Source organism: Nasonia vitripennis, chromosome 3, assembly GCF_009193385.2.
Source record: "Nasonia vitripennis strain AsymCx chromosome 3, Nvit_psr_1.1, whole genome shotgun sequence".
In the NCBI taxonomy this organism is placed as follows: Eukaryota; Metazoa; Arthropoda; class Insecta; order Hymenoptera; family Pteromalidae; genus Nasonia; species Nasonia vitripennis.
This window is the reverse complement of record NC_045759.1, coordinates 24,118,038-24,133,371: the sequence shown is the minus strand read 5'-3', so window position 1 is coordinate 24,133,371 and position 15,334 is coordinate 24,118,038. Positions and strand designations below refer to the sequence as shown.

At 43.0% G+C, this 15,334-nt stretch overlaps 3 protein-coding genes across 7 annotated transcripts; 2 read left to right on the top strand and 1 right to left on the bottom strand.

Annotated features, from left to right (window-relative positions):
* The first annotated feature begins 727 nt into the window (after nt 1–727).
* Nucleotides 728–8,257, top strand: LOC100122173 (ETS homologous factor). The gene is made up of 6 exons (XM_008208174.4): nt 728–1,453; nt 1,778–1,934; nt 3,040–3,471; nt 4,632–4,712; nt 5,416–5,611; nt 5,996–8,257. Exons 1-6 carry the CDS (start codon nt 1,385–1,387, stop codon nt 6,105–6,107), a joined length of 1,047 nt encoding a protein of 348 aa, XP_008206396.1. The 5' UTR covers nt 728–1,384; the 3' UTR covers nt 6,108–8,257.
* Nucleotides 6,472–10,571, bottom strand: LOC100122160 (protein arginine N-methyltransferase 1). 2 transcript variants are annotated; one of them, XM_031927572.2, is made up of 7 exons: nt 10,289–10,571; nt 9,674–10,030; nt 9,270–9,598; nt 9,012–9,199; nt 8,722–8,948; nt 8,280–8,639; nt 6,472–8,205 (listed from the first exon to the last, which is right to left on the bottom strand). In XM_031927572.2, the coding sequence occupies exons 1-7, from the start codon at nt 10,299–10,301 to the stop codon at nt 8,096–8,098; spliced, it is 1,584 nt and encodes a 527-aa protein (XP_031783432.1). In that variant the 5' UTR covers nt 10,302–10,571; the 3' UTR covers nt 6,472–8,095. The 2 variants fall into 2 exon arrangements, with proteins under 2 accessions (XP_031783432.1, XP_001605764.1); XM_001605714.6 differs by having other exon boundaries at nt 9,279–9,598.
* A 26-nt stretch (nt 10,572–10,597) lies between these two features.
* On the top strand, nt 10,598–15,251 carry LOC100122146 (mediator of RNA polymerase II transcription subunit 25). 4 transcript variants are annotated; one of them, XM_016983522.3, is made up of 14 exons: nt 10,598–11,169; nt 11,242–11,287; nt 11,362–11,486; nt 11,565–11,784; nt 11,858–12,134; nt 12,387–12,623; nt 12,977–13,305; nt 13,375–13,565; nt 13,648–13,810; nt 13,903–14,094; nt 14,169–14,597; nt 14,696–14,752; nt 14,830–14,958; nt 15,042–15,251. In XM_016983522.3, the coding sequence occupies exons 1-14, from the start codon at nt 11,048–11,050 to the stop codon at nt 15,189–15,191; spliced, it is 2,667 nt and encodes an 888-aa protein (XP_016839011.1). In that variant the 5' UTR covers nt 10,598–11,047; the 3' UTR covers nt 15,192–15,251. The 4 variants fall into 4 exon arrangements, with proteins under 4 accessions (XP_016839011.1, XP_016839009.1, XP_008206394.1 ...); XM_016983520.3 differs by having other exon boundaries at nt 11,858–12,623; nt 14,169–14,576; XM_008208172.4 differs by having other exon boundaries at nt 11,858–12,623; nt 15,045–15,251.
* The last annotated feature ends 83 nt before the right edge of the window (nt 15,252–15,334 follow it).

The window sequence follows — 15,334 nt, the reverse complement described above, 5'->3', positions numbered from 1 at the left end:
AATTTGCGGTCAGCCGATCGCATTCAGGACTTTCCGAACATCGGCCGCACGGACGTCATATATATAGCGTCTCTCTGCGTAAGGCCTCGTGTCCGGCAGCGATTGCTTTCTCGGAACCGGGAGAATGGAAGGTTACACAAACACATACACACTGATCCCTTTCCATCGCGACATTTTTGCTGAGTTTTTGCTCGGCTTGTCGCACACTTGTTATTGTGTTGACGCTTTTTCCAGCAGTCTTCATCGACGTATCAATCCAGCCAAAAAGAGGCAGAAAAATCGGCAAAAAGTTCTGTCTGCTGCAGCGCACAACTACTTACGCGAGCCTCGCGCGAAATTCCTCCCTTCCGCGACTGCAATTACCCTCGCGGCTTATATACGCACGGCGGCTCTCTATAAATAAAAACTCGACTCCCTCTCCCTCTCTCTCTCTCTCTCTCTCTCGCACTTGCGGTATCTTCTGACGCGAGCGCGAGTGAGAGGACCGAGCGACGTTTTTGATTGGTCGGCCGGTCGATGCGGGAAATCCCCGATCTCGGACACTCACACACTCGAGCGCCTCGAGTCACTTATACGAGAGGCGTCTCTCTCTCTCTCTCTCTCTCTCTAGCTAGTGGGATTCACTTAAGGCCTTGTGTCCACTCGTCTTGTTTGCTCGCGCGCGCGCGCTTTTTTTTTTTCAATTTAATTTCTCGATTACTTAATTACCGCGCTGGAGATTACGTTTATTATGCGAATCGCGATAGGATTATTGTACAAATTATTAGGTGGACAGTCATCGTACGTGTCAGGGCGTCTCGTCTCCCGCGAAAATAAACACTCTCGCATGCATTGAATAACAGCACCAGCACCTGGAGACAGTCGGCAACAACAGATTGTTCGGCGAAACTGGTTCGAGGCTGTGCACCACCGCGTGCGTCGCCGAGCCGGGAGAGAGAGAGAGAGAGAGAGAGACGAGTATCAAGCCCAAGTGGGGGGGATAGACGCGGCGGCGGAGCCGCGGGAGCAACAGCGAGCGGCGAAGCAGCAGTAGTATACTTAGTAGCCTACGTGCCACGACTGTCGCAGCTCAGAGGAGTCTCGCGACTTTTGACACGCGCGCACCACGCAGTCTTATACCCAGACCGGTCTACTGGCCGAGTATCCTAGGCGGATCGCGATTTTTTTCCTGCATTCGCTCTGCTCATTCATCGAATCGTATCCGTAATATCTGGCATTCGGAGGAGGGAACTCGCCGAGAGAGTTGCTAGTAGTTACCATACCTACTTGCTCGGCTGCAGTGTTTACAAGTGAACGAGGAAAGCTGCGTCGAGTTTTTGTTGTTTTTTTTTGTTTTTTTTTTCTCCTGTCTACCACGTGTCGACGCGGATACACAGGCCGACAGATGAGGGAGCTACCTCAGGAGGACAGCATGAATCCCTTCGCGGATTACGAGAAGACCGACATCTCCAACGTGAGTACACGATTTATCAGCTCGGCTCCTAATCTCCTAAATATCTACGATTGCAACGAGTACAACAAAAACAATCGGAATAACTTTGCCCGTCGCTCAGCTCGCGGCGCTCGGTTTGTTGTGTTTTCGTTTCTGGCGATTGGTACGAGGAAAAGTTTCGCGAGTTATGTAGCGGCCGCTTATAAGTCATACGTGCTTCTCTCGCGCTATCCTTTTTTTTGCAATCTAGTTTACTCGATCATCCAAGCCGGACGCGTTTTTCGTTGGCGATTTTAATTTTTTTTTTCCCCCCCCCCCAATCTCTCCAACGCGATGGACGAGAAGGTGGTGTCGATGAGCCAGGACTACTTCAGGACGTTCGAGGACCAGGAGGATCACCTGCTGCTCGACATGGACTCGCTGGTGCAGCGCAACAACGACGACGAGATGCTCATGTCCAGGATCTACAGCGACAACGCGTCCTCGAAAAAGTGCTTGCTCGGTGAGTTGCGCTTATTATACAAACGATCTCTCGTAATTGCGGAAGATTGATTTTTAATAACGCAATCACGCCACGATTCCTCCTCGCCTTTTCCACACACCGCGGCCGAGTGCGCAGCATTTGCAAGTTTGAAAATTCTTCGACCGGGACAACCTTGCGCGAACCGACGACTATTCGCATATGGTTTTCGGAGCGAGAGCGCGCTATGGGTATATTTACGCCGCTCGCGATTATTCTTTTTCTCCGATGATGCAGAGAGAACAGCGCGGCCGTGTCGTTAGCCCTCGTGTTCGCGTCGCGCGAGATATCGCGTTCTACGAGTTTCTTTCGAAACGCGCTTAATCGCGATGACGTGCGACGCACACTCTCTTTCTCGATCCTCGAGCTGCATTGAAACTTTCGAACGGGGCTGCCGAGAATTAGCCTTAAGCATTCTATCGGCTCTCTCCTGCGATTTCAAATTTCGCCTCTCTTACCAGTTATTTTATTCGAGCCGCGAGCTCGCGCGATGGCACGATTACAGTTTGCATTACAATTGCGTAAAAGTGCGCGCGTCGAAGGCCGTCTGATCGAAAAAAAAAAAAAAAAAAAAATGCGACGTCTATATCGAGCGCCGCATCTTCGAGATCCAGCTGGCGTTGACGCCATTTTGCGTGTTCTTTAATCGGCGCACGATTTCTCAACAACGAATCAGCCCTGGCCGCCGGATTATCGCGCGCGCGGCGGGGGAGCGTGCAGATTCGCACGTATACGGCGAAATCAGTAGTAGCGGACTAGTATCCGTCCGACCCGAGAGCGCAGTGCTAACTGATTTCGCCTCTCTCTCTCTCTCTCTCCGCGAGCGAAGATAATTGACCGGTTATTCTTTCGAATCTTCCCACCGGCTCTCTCGACGATGCGCTTACAAGCCAGGGGTCACGTGTTCGGGGCGTTGGCGATTTTCGCGCCTCGAACGTCACGCGATTTGGTATAACTTTTTTTTTTGCCAACAAACGCGCGTCCTCCGAATTCGCGCAAATTGAATTAAAAGCCACCCAACTTTCATCTCGAGCTTTTTCAAGAACAGCCATATAGAATTGGTAGGAAATAAAGTCTTTTCCCACAGGCGAGGAGACGGAGGCCGAAGTGGACGGAGCTACCTGGTCGTCGAAGCCGATCGAGGACTGGTGCCAGGAGGAGACGATAAACTGGCTGATGACGGCCGCCTCGTGTCTCGGACAGAACTACGGCTCGATCCAGCAGAACCTCGCGCTCCCCGGCAAGGAGCTGCTCAGCCTCTCGCGACACGACTTTGTCGCCCGGGACCCGGTCTTCGGCGATCGGCTCTACAACCTGCTGCACACGCAGGCTGTGTCCAGCCAGTGCAAGAGCGATTACTTCGCGCCGAGGCACGGCGCCGCCTCCAACAACAACGTCGCCTCACACGGGGAGCAGGACTTTGCCAACCGGACGCGCCAGTCGGACAGCTACCAGAACCTCTGCAACAGCAGCAGCGGAGAGGACGAGAACCGGGCGCACGGATCCAACAACGTGTCCGGTGAGTTCCGATGATTCAGCTGCGACGATTGTTTTTGTCGACTCGCGAGAGAAAGAGAGAGAAGGATTGTAGTCACCCGCGTCGACGAGCTTTTTACGGTTGAATCGCGTTCTTTTTTCGCGCTTCCACTTGCTATCGCGCGCGTTGCAATAACCTATTTTCCGGAATATTAGCCTTATGAAATTTAACGATATGATAATCGCTCGCCCGGTGCTAATCACGTGTGTGTGTATATATATATATATGTATGCTGCGCGCGCTGCGGCTTATCGGAATGACAAATTGCGCCAAAGTACATCGCGAGGAAAAACTAGCGTCGCTCGGCCGATGAATTTCGCCCGGAAAATTGTTCGCCGGTATTTTTCTTTTCTTAACTTTGCGCTCGTGGCGTAATTACCGAAGGAACATTTATCTGGATACGTTCGGATATACGTGTACAGTTGTGCAGCTAATAACGAGGATTGTATACGAGCTGACGCGTGTATAGAGGCCGACGCGCGACATCCTTCAAATTTTCAATTAGAGAAAAAAATGTTTACTGCCGTCGTTTTCCGAGGTCTCCGTTTTTAATTACAAGCAATTTTTCACAACGACGATTTGCTCTACAAGCAACTCGCGTACTCTGTGAAAGCATATACGATTGCATTTTAACATCTAACGCTTAACCAATTTAAAAAAAAAAAAAACTTTTTATCTCTTTCAAACGTCTTCGGTCATTATGACACCTGCCTTTTGGATGAAAATAGATATAATTATAATTGTTGCTGACTCGCGTCGTCTGCCTAATATTATATCACGTATGTAAGATAAAGTTAAGGGGGTTCAAGGAAACAGAGAAAAATTTATCTAACAGAATGCGAGCACAAGACAGTCCACCGACGAGTATAAGTATGCAGCAACACAGCCAGATATAATCTATATGTGTTATGCGCATGAGTCAGAAAAATTACACTCACCTATACTACGAGCGTGGAGTAAATTGCGCAGCTCCCAGAGACAGCAGGAGGAAAAAAAGTCCCGAAATCTGGGATGTGTGTGAATCCCAGCGAGGTGTACACAACATCAGGGGGATGTGGTTACCCGGCCGCGCGCCCGCGCCAATACTTCTATACATAGCACATACAGCTCTTTACACGAACCGATAAATTTACTGTTCACAGATGCGGAATCAGATAACAGTATAGAGATATCGACGAAGCGTCCACCGGGAAGGCCGAGGCTCTTGAAAACCAAGAAAAATCGTAAGCTTTCTTTACGCTCTATTACATGTGTTAGGCACTAAATAACACCTTTATAGATATGGATCATCTGTTTGATACTATACGCATATATGTATATGGGCAAATTTATAAGAACGACCGTCAGTGCGTAATGCAAAAATCTATATTAATATTCTTTGTTACTACTTGAACTTATGCGGCATTCGCAGCTTGGAAATATTTGGTCGATCGTCGTCTAAGGTTTTTTTTTTATCGATGGTTGTATAGGAACAAGGCTTTTGTTGCGGATGGATGATGACTGCACACGTCACCTTTTTTTCAACGGTGATTCGACTGATAATTTTTAATTGATGCAGTCTATAACTATGCAAGCAAATAAACTCCGTTACGCACGGACAAAACTACAAGTTTTTGTGGATTTGCTCATATAGTGTCAGAGAATAATAAATATATTGGATACTATTGATGATAATATTTACTATATCGCCCTCGAGTCACTTATAGTATTTACTTTTTAATCGTAAAATGAAAAAAAAAATAGTATCTGCAGGTGACACTTTCGAGTACAAGCTTGCGAATAAAAAAAAAAATTGAAAAAACCTATTCACTTGATCATAACTGTAAATTGTCCGACTATACAAATTCTTCAAACTCACACGTTGCACTATAATGCAATTACTATAAGTTTAAGAAAATATAATAATATCTATCCGCTTCTCCATAGCCACGAGTCAGGGAAAACTTTGGGAATTTATAAGGGATCTGCTGCGCGATCGAAAGACCTGTCCCAGTCTCATATGCTGGGAGGATTATTCGCAGGCGAAATTCCGATTCGTACGTAGCGACGAGGTAGCAAAACTCTGGGGTTCGCGAAAAGGCAATACGAAGATGACTTACGAAAAGCTCAGTCGTGCAATGAGGTAAAGATCACACTCGGTTGCATGCCGTCCACTACTTTTTCCTTTCTTTTTCTTTTTTGCGCCTTAACTCGTGCAGTAGTACTTTCAAAGTTTAAGGAATACATTAAAAGTGATTTAGTACTGAAATGATATATTAACATGCATACAACGACGAGCTGTTGTTGGCCTCGTAATACTATATACTAATACTAACGGTAGTAGTGGTTGATTTTGCAGTGCGCTAATTGTCTTTGTTTTGAAAACTTTGCATGGTAAGCAAATTAGAATCGTTCAATTTTACTGCACGTAGTGTAGTACAACCTAACGTCGGTAGTTCGTGTCTCTTTGGTCGAAGGATGCTTCTGCTGATTTCTGTATTAACATTCTCATAATTGATCCCTTCAGGTACTACTACAAGAGGAAAATATTCCTCCCAGTCCTCGGAAGAAGATTAGTATACCAATTTGGGCCGAACGCGACTGGCTGGCAGACCGACAACCCGAATTTTCGATTCTGAGCTCGACGCGTGCAGTTACACTGCGTGCAGCCCGTGCCAAATAAAATTCCATGTGCCAGAGTCAATTCCGATGACGGATTGAGAAAAGCGTCGCGCGTCGAGTCGCGTCGACATCGAGCCCATCAGCGTCGAGACCAAGCCTCGCGAGCGTACAGTCGCGCCGAAAAGCTCAAGAGTATATATTAATCTTCAAGAAGACTGATTCTAATACATTTCGTGCGATTTTTTTTTCTATTTTTTAACGTGTGTCGTTTGTTGATCGTCGGTGGAACATCGACCGACGGCAATTTGTTATCGAGAGAGCAGAGTATGCTTGTCAAGATATTAAGAGTAAAGTGGACCAGTGTTGTTAAAATTGTTGGAGTTTTTTTGTAATATATTCTATATATATATATATATATATATGTATAATATACATAAGTATGCATAAATATTAAGATCATTTAACAAAGCATTATGGAAGTGCGTACATTTCATAAACCTTTACCTGATGCTAAACTACCTAGCGAAATCCCTACGCGCACATTCATTTTGTCACTTATTGTATACAAGCGATTCATACTATATAGTAACAATGTATAACAGTTGATTCGGTTTATCGGAAGCATGGTTCAAGCAATCACCTTTGTCATTTAAATTGAAAGGTTTTGTAAATTCGTAAATGTATTTGAGTGGCGGTACATAATTCGGTTACTGGAACTCCGTAATAACGTCGAGGTTAAAGTTAGCCTGTCGCAAAACTTTTTTTAAACTCCTGTACTTTGAATACTATTTAATTCTAAAATTTTAACGGCGCGTTACAAGCCCTTTAATTCTTTTTTAATAACGAACAGCTTTTCTCTCTAACTTACTATATCACAGAATTATAAGAGATTTGAATCTTTTTATTTCGGAATAGTAATCGCAAATTCATCGCGAACGCAGCGACTATGGACAAAGATTATTATCATGTATAAGCTATCGTTAAAAAGTCGTTGGTTCAATAGTTTATTCATAAAAGCAATCGAAAAGCTCAAGTAATTTGATCCAAAATATTACCTTGATCAAAGCCCTTTAAATATTGTGTTCATCATTATCGTTAACTATTTTTCAAACCATCTGAATAGCGGTAGCGAGAAAATTATTCATCATAAATTCGTCAATCCTATCTACTTGTGTATATATAGCAGTTGCAATATGCAAAAAAATATCTTCGATCATAAGGATCTTTACAAGTTTCTTATTGAACTGGCGGAATATCGGTAGTTTACTATCTTCTGTTTTCGTTTATCTTTCTTTTAATATTTAACAACCTGTTGGTATTGAGTTTTAATTCTTAAATCGACGATTACTTACTACGTATTAAAGTTTTTCTTACAAGGTACAGTACATTTTTTTTTTTCATATTTTTTCTTCAATTCTGTGGCAAAAATTAGCAAGCGTTCTAAAGGCACGAAATTCGGAAGATTGGAACTATTTTTTATATATATGTAACGCTTCTGTAAAGAAACACGAATCTCGAAAATGAGATGGTAAAATTGAGAATGCATCATAATTTTTTTCCTTTTTTCGGTACTTTTCTGACTTATGCAAAGCTTACTCATGGTCATAAATATATTTACTGTTGATTGTTAAAGCTTATAATGTTAAAACTGTCTCTAACAAACTGGTAATATCCATGCATCAGTTTTAAACTTTCGACTTAAATTTCAAAAGTATGTTTTAAAGATGGTATTGTGCAGCAAAAAAATGATATGGCGTAATTGTGTGCGCGAATCTGATTCTCACTTGCCTTTGCGGAAAATATAGATAGCAAAAATAGGACGTTTTTGGAATATTTCTTCCGAAAAATAGTTAATTCTGTGAATGTGTTTCTGATACGAAAAAAGCGTATCGTGCATCGTACAATTTAACTTACATGTAGAAATAGATACAGTATTTCTAAAGATTGTTAACGCAAATATTTGTGGTCGTAGAAGTGCATGAAACGCTAGCCGTCCGTTTCATTCTTAATCTAGGTAGTAAACTTGACTGGAGTCCTTAATTTGGATGGTCACGATTAAACCTCGGATATCCTTGGGATGTCTTCGACAAATCAATTTGCCTGTCACAATCTCACCTGTGAAAAAATGTTGAAATGTCAAAGCAAATAAATAAAGTGAAGCTAGCAATAATGTTTAGATTAAATATTACCTTCTGTTATGCTGATTGGTTCGCTGAGTGAAAAGACCGTCTGCTTCCAGTGAGTTGGAGTTGCATGTGGTCCCGTACTGAAGTGCACAGGATTATCCAAGTCGAAAAATACATCGAAATAACCGATAATTGCTGTTAATGAACCACTTCTCTTGACAGTAAGGCTGAACGGTGATACAAAGTTTACGCAATCGGTAGTTACTTTGTAGAGATCAAAGGATTGTATTTCAGCGACGTTCGTCACTATGTCCTGAGCATTGCAAAATTCAATGCTCGGCTCTCTCACAACCTCGGCTTTCATACAGCTCATTTTGAAACCGTACACGTTGGACCAGTAATCGACCAAGTCGATATAGCGTTCTGAAATGTCAAGTCAATTATGTTTTTAACATTTTAGACGTTCTTGCTTAAAATTCGCGCACTGATCATGAGAATAACTTACTCGTGTCTCCGCTGCCTACAAGACTGATTGTACATCTGTTTGGTAAAAGTTTACCACCTGGCGAAAGGTAATGGTCCCTTGCATAAATTACTGAATCCAGCATACCCTCAAATAACAAGAAGTATCCCATCCACTCTGACACAATAGCATCAACCTTTTCAACATCTAAATCAATATCTTCAAGTCGTCCTTTCTTCAATTCTATAATATTGGTAAGATTATTTTCCCTGTAAAATTACAAAAGTTAGATTACTGTTTTGTTTATTTAAATTTCTTGTCAAGTATATTACCTGACTATGTCCATTGCATGGTAAATGATATCTGACTGATCAACACTTATAACTTTCTTACAACCAGATTTTGCAGCGAACATTGAAAGAATTCCGGTACCACAACCAACATCAAGCATTATACAGTTGTTGAATATGTTCGAGTTTGTAAGAAGGGCATCGCGATAACTTTCTGTCCGTACTTTGTCCTATGATGAAAAATCAAAGCTTAATGATAAATAGTGGTACAGAATAATGGTTAGAAAAAATGAAATCTACGCCAATTACAGTTAACATTTCATGATGAATAGCAAAATGGCTATAAGTATTAAAGTATCCCTGGTCATTTGTATTATTTTTGACACATCTTTCTTTTGGCTTTAGTGCATCGTCTTCATCGAGTACTAATTTTTGTGCCTTCTTTGTCATTTCTTCAATTTGTTGTTTTGCTAATAAGCATGCTAAATCTCGTTGTTCTAATTGAGCTTTTAAAGATTGGATGGTTCTCTGCAGCTCAGCAAAATGGATTTCTGACAGTGTGACACCTTCATTCTCTGAGTTAGCAGTATATTCGTTTGAATTTGGCACATCTCCTAATTCATCCACATCTATAAAAATACGTTTTTTTCAGTTAGAAGTGCTATAAAATGATTAAAACATTTATTTCAAGTATGTTCAAATACCTAGCATAAGCCATGGATCATCTTGAATCACTGGAGTCAAATACTTATCGCTTTCCCAACTTTTCACAGTTATTTCATTCAGTTCTTCTGGCTGTATATCATTCTTCCTTATAAAATTAATCAACTTGATATAGGAATAAACATCCAAACCATGGTTGCTCTTGAAAAACGCAAAGCTGAAGTTATGTGCTGACTCAAGATGCTTCAAGGCATCTGTCAAGTTGTTGCTAATAATATTGCAGAAGAGGCATTCGAGGACCTGGACCTCATCGTTCATCTCCTCCCAATCGTCGTCACTCTCAGACTCACTTTTTCCATCCATCTGTGCAACGTGATTCTCTTGCATCTTCTCAAAACCTATAAGACAATTAGTTCGATTAATCATTACTAATAAAATAAAAAAAGCCAATCCTCCTATACAGTAGCATTTCAATATAAATCCAACGACCGCATGTATATAAGACTTCTGAAAGCATGCATACACTTGCTGTCGGATTTTTCTGTTCGTTTTATTGATTGAAAAGAAATACGATTGCAGATGTATATATGTGCACTTAGAAACAGAGATAGCATTGAACAGCCGATTCACGAAATCAGTCCCATGACAATACTCACCTTTGTCAGTCATGTTGCTTCCTTCGAACAAAAATTAAAGTTTTGTAAAAATCAAAGTCGAATCGGTATATATAAACCGCTTCATTGAGGAAGCCTTAGCACGTGTTTATTATGTTCCTCTGCGCCTTATTCCTGCACAGTCCACACTTTCGTTTGTGCTTCGTTGAAACGTGCGCGCGCAGCTGATCGTGCGAGCTCACCCTAGGGTCCCTAGGGTACACCTATGTATGCTAGACAGATGGCGGTGTTGTCGACTCGTCGTGTCGTGGTGGCCGTGTCTAGTGGACTGACTGCATCAGACATCAGTAGGTACTCAGTAGTGCAGTGGCAGTGCAGGCCTTCAAATCTTGTGCAGACTGCAGAGTGACAGCGTCTTGCAGATTGCACTGGCTGCTGGCGTCTGACACTGGAATGGTGTGCTGACCTCTTTGTTTATGTATAGTGACAACTAACAGAAATAGCTCGAGTTTTATAGCATATAATGTGATCTTTTCTTCGTTTTTTGTACGGATTTTTGTACGAATACAAGGTGTACCGAAAAGTGGTTTACGAGCGGCATTGTGTTCTTTTTACTTGCGACTCTTGCGCGATTCCATTTGTCCATGGAATTTGTTTGTAAATATACCTAATGGATATTGATTAGCCGCCTGGGAGGCGATATGTACCCGTGATGATACAATGACGTTCTATCTGGCATGAAATCTGTGACTGATTTTGTAAAATAGATTTGCTGTTTAAGTCTTGTTATTATCTTGAACCATGGTTTCTGGTCCACCAGAGCATGGCATGCAAGCTGATGTAGTTTTTGTTATTGAAAGCACTGCCACCAATGGTGCTTACCTAAATGATTTTAAGACAAATTATCTTGTACCTACTTTAGAGTGAGTATTATTTTCCTTAGAATACCTCAATTTGTGCTAGATTTTGTAACATTTGCCAATGTTTTATTGCAGGTACTTTAGTCAAGGTGGAATTGAAGACAGGGAGTTTGCCTCAGAAGTGAGTATTTGTGAAAATCAAGCCACTCCTTATAATCAGCAAATTACTTAAAATATTTTTTTCTTTTTCTACAGACTAGCTTAACACTCTATGGAATCGTTGTTTACCATGCCGCAGACTGCCTACCAGCACCTTTTACACAGGCATATGGCCCCTTTTCCAATCCCCACAAATTGCTACTCACTTTGGAAAAACTTGAGTAAGTTTATCATTCATCCACGCTATTTTTATATTCCACTTTGACACAATCTAATGATTCTTCATGTCTGTTCAACAGGATGATTGGTGGAAAAGGTGAATCTCATGCAAACATCGGAGAAGGGCTTGCAACTGCCCTTCATTGCTTTGAAGATCTGCAAGGTCGCAGAGAACCAAATGTAGCAACACAGAAACATTGTGTTCTAGTTTGTAATTCTCCGCCGTATCAAATTGGTGTCCAAGAGTCCAGTAAATATTCCGGTTTTTCAGTGGAGCAACTTGCTGCTCTTTTCCCAGAAGTAAGTAACTCTCTTCTGCTCATAGCTCTGCATTGTAAATTTCTGTTAATGCTTAATATTGCTTGATTCACAGAATAACGTCAGTCTGTCGATACTCTCACCGCGCAAGATTTCTGCGTTATTCAAGCTGTTCGAGAAAGCCGGCGGGGATCTGCAGTCGTCGCAAACCAAGAATTATGCCAAAGACCCGCGTCACCTCGTGCTTCTGCGCAATTATAATCTGAAGGAGAGCCCGGTGAGCCCGACCTCGGCGGCAACGGCAGCAGCAGCAGCCCAGGCGGCCGCAGCCGCAGCAGCCGCGGTCTCGGGAACGCCGAGCGCCGCCCAGATAGCCCTTAGCCCTCTGCAAAGTAATGACAGTCCCAATCCTAATCAGACACCTCAAATCGCACAATCCGTCACACAAGCACAACAACAACAGCAACAACAGGGCCCACCTGCATCCTTCCGCAATCCCACCACACCTCAGAACATAAACTCTGTGCATCAACAACAACAAGCAGTCAATCAGCAACAACAAGTACAACAACAACAACAACAACCACAACAAAATATGAGCGCACCAATGGGCGGCAGACCGCAATTCAATCCGCAAATTTCAGCTCCGCCAAACTACCATCCGGCGGCGATGGGGGCAAGACCGCCGCACCCCAGGGGCTGGCCCCCCATGAGACCGCCGTTCTCCATGAACCCGACCGGGCCAGGTGCTGGGCCTGCGGCGGCCGCACCCCCACCACCTACCAGCAGCCAACAGAGCAGCGCACTTATTGCTCAGCTGTCTACCCCGCCGTCCGCTCTGGGACTCAATGTGCAGCCGTTCGCCCAGCAGCGCATGGAAGGTGAGAATTCATTCATGCATTCTGCATCTTTTCAAGAATGCTTGAATTTTATACTTAATATGCAGTCTAGTTTTCATCATTACAGCTTACATTAGGCGTAATGTAAGACACATTTTTACTCATTCATACTATTCATTGTATCGATTTTTTCAATAGTGGAACTTTCCTACTAATTTATACCCATAGTTCTACAACAAAAAGTATGCTGGTATAAACCTGTAGGTGATGGAATCCGGTATACTTCCAAATAATCATCATCCATCATACTAGTGTGTTTGGGATCTATTAACAACTCAACTCACACATCCACAGCTAAAAAATAGAATCTGAGACAAATGATTTATGAAATGCAGGTGCACCTAATACGACAATGGCTCCCAACTCCCAGCAAGCTCAGCAACAACAACAGCAACAGCTGAATCAGCACCAGCAGAATCAGTTGAGGATGAATATGCAACAACAGCAAGCGCTGCAGCAGCAAAACGCGGCTCAGCAACAAAATGCTCAGCAGGTGTCAATGGGTATGCAGCAGCAGAACGCACCGAATCAGGCCGGTCCACAGCTAAACGTTTCCGGAGTAAACCAGTCTATGGCTTCGCAAATCCCACAGACTGTCACGGCTTCTCAGGCATCCTCGGCGCAGGCGGCCTCGGTGTCGGCACAGATGACACATGCTCAGCAGGTAGTTGCGGATATAGTTGGTAAAATACTTTTCGTTTTACGCATGTACTGACAAAGTGTTCTTTTCCAGACTGGTGCGCCTGGACCTGGAGGTCATGTGAATCACGCAGGTCAACCAATGATGAACGGCGATCGCACCGTCATCTGGAAGGGCATGCTTGAGTGGGTTGAGAAGAGCAAGCAACCTGTAGATGCTCAAAAACAAACTTGGCAGGTACCGTGTCAGGTATCTTCAGGTGCAAAAGATGGCGAGCCAGAAGTGTAAGACTATTTTCAATAGTTCTAGCTATTTAAAATTGAGAATATGACCAAACAGATTAAAACGTTCTTTTTCCAATTGCAGAAAAGCTGAATCGTGGCCTACGAAGCTTATTATGCAGCTTATGCCGAAAATGCTGATAGGAAACATTGGCCAAGCTTATTTGAAAAATTCGAAATCTGTCGTATTCTTCCCATCACCGTGTGAAGCGCTCGAATCACTGATAAAAGTGATGTCAAACGGTTTTGTAAGTAACTCATTTTTAGTTCTCTAACGTCAATATGGAAACCAAACTATTTGCAGCGATAGTTATTGCTAATACATGTTCATGATTTTCAGGCGGGTTGTGTTCACTTCACGTCGACGCCATCGTGCAATATTAAAGTTTTGTTATTGTTGTATACCGCTGAAAAACGGACGTTTATTGGTTTCATACCCAATGATCAACAAGCCTTTGTCGATCGACTGAGAAAGGTAATTCAGCAGCAGAAGAGCTCACACGCTGTCAGAGGAGGCCTAGTTCAACTGAGGGTAAGCTTCGACATACTCCCACGATTTTTTTACGCTCAATAAAAATATTAAATCTAATTCATGTGAAATAATAGCCGACAGGACCCAATCCTGGTCCCGGTGGTGCTGGCGCGAACGTTATGTCAGGTGGAGTACCCAGCACGGGTATTTCTCAAAGCGGGATCCTCATGTCGCAGACGAATACCATGACGATGGGTGGCGGTCAGATCACTCAAAATGTTATTCCGAACAACGGTCTTCCACAGCAGTCTCTGGCTCCAACAACGATGCAGCAAAACCAGATAAACATCCAGGCAGTGGGTCTTTCAGCAGCCGGAGGCGGACCTCAAGGCCAGATCAACTCGGGAGGTGGTTCTATGATCGGACAACAGCAGCAGCAGCACCTCGAGATGGCGAGACAGCAGAACCTGCTGAAGATCCACCAGCTGCAGCAAACGCTCGAGGCTGCACAACAACAAGAGGCGCAATACAAATCGCAAGAGGCACAGTATAAATCTCAAATGGAAGTTGTTGGCAACGGAACTCCATTGCTGTTTAGATCAGTGGCTTTTCGTTGGCAAACATTAACTAATTGTTGAATTTCTGTTCCTTAAAATTTTAGATACAGCAAAACCTTGAACATGCGCAGGCTCAAGAGATGCAGTACAAGCAATTGGAGGTAAGTGCAATTATTCGACTCGCAATGTTTAAAACGATTCGATTTAGATTCTAACAATAATCTTTTCATTGCACCAGGCACAGCAGGCTCAGAGAGGTTTAAATGCCGGTCCGGTAATGCAGGCGCCACAGCCACAGGGAAACGCACCACGCATGATGCGTCCTGTCATGAACAATGCTCTAGGTTTACGACATTTATTACAACAGGTGAATCGATAGTTTTATTTTAAATAATAATATTCTAAAAAAAGTTGACTTGATAATAATATAATATTGTTCAAACTGTTTAGCAGCAACAGCAACCACAGTATAGACAAGTTCTCGGAATGCAGCAACAGATGGTTGGTCCTCGAGGTCAAATGCCACCACGTCCTATGGCCCCGACCAATCCTCAAAACCAACAATTTGATGAAGTATCAAATTACGACTTTCTTGGCTGAAGAAAATTTTACTACGTTAAATAAAAAGCTTTGAATAAAAAATTGTTTTTTAAATAAGAATAACTTGTATCTCTCTCTCTCTCTCTCTCTCTCTCTCCGCCTGTTTGTATAACTTCTATCGATGTGAGAGGAGCATAACGGTT

What these genes read in the sequence shown, in the direction of transcription:
- LOC100122173 (XM_008208174.4), top strand. Translation starts at nt 1,385, where the DNA reads ATGAGGGAGCTACCTCAGGAGGACAGCATGAATCCCTTCGCGGATTAC. An exon ending in CTCGAAAAAGTGCTTGCTCG is followed by an intron (nt 1,935 to 3,039) that starts GTGAGTTGCGCT and finishes CTTTTCCCACAG; the next exon opens with GCGAGGAGACGGAGGCCGAA. An exon ending in AAGCTCAGTCGTGCAATGAG is followed by an intron (nt 5,612 to 5,995) that starts GTAAAGATCACA and finishes TGATCCCTTCAG; the next exon opens with GTACTACTACAAGAGGAAAA.
- LOC100122160 (XM_031927572.2), bottom strand. An exon ending in TGATCCATGGCTTATGCTAG is followed by an intron (nt 9,599 to 9,673) that starts GTATTTGAACAT and finishes GTATTTTTATAG; the next exon opens with ATGTGGATGAATTAGGAGAT. An exon ending in CATGCAATGGACATAGTCAG is followed by an intron (nt 8,949 to 9,011) that starts GTAATATACTTG and finishes GTAATTTTACAG; the next exon opens with GGAAAATAATCTTACCAATA.
- LOC100122146 (XM_008208171.4), top strand. Translation starts at nt 11,048, where the DNA reads ATGGTTTCTGGTCCACCAGAGCATGGCATGCAAGCTGATGTAGTTTTT. An exon ending in TATCTTGTACCTACTTTAGA is followed by an intron (nt 11,170 to 11,241) that starts GTGAGTATTATT and finishes GTTTTATTGCAG; the next exon opens with GTACTTTAGTCAAGGTGGAA. An exon ending in TGCAGTACAAGCAATTGGAG is followed by an intron (nt 14,753 to 14,829) that starts GTAAGTGCAATT and finishes TCATTGCACCAG; the next exon opens with GCACAGCAGGCTCAGAGAGG.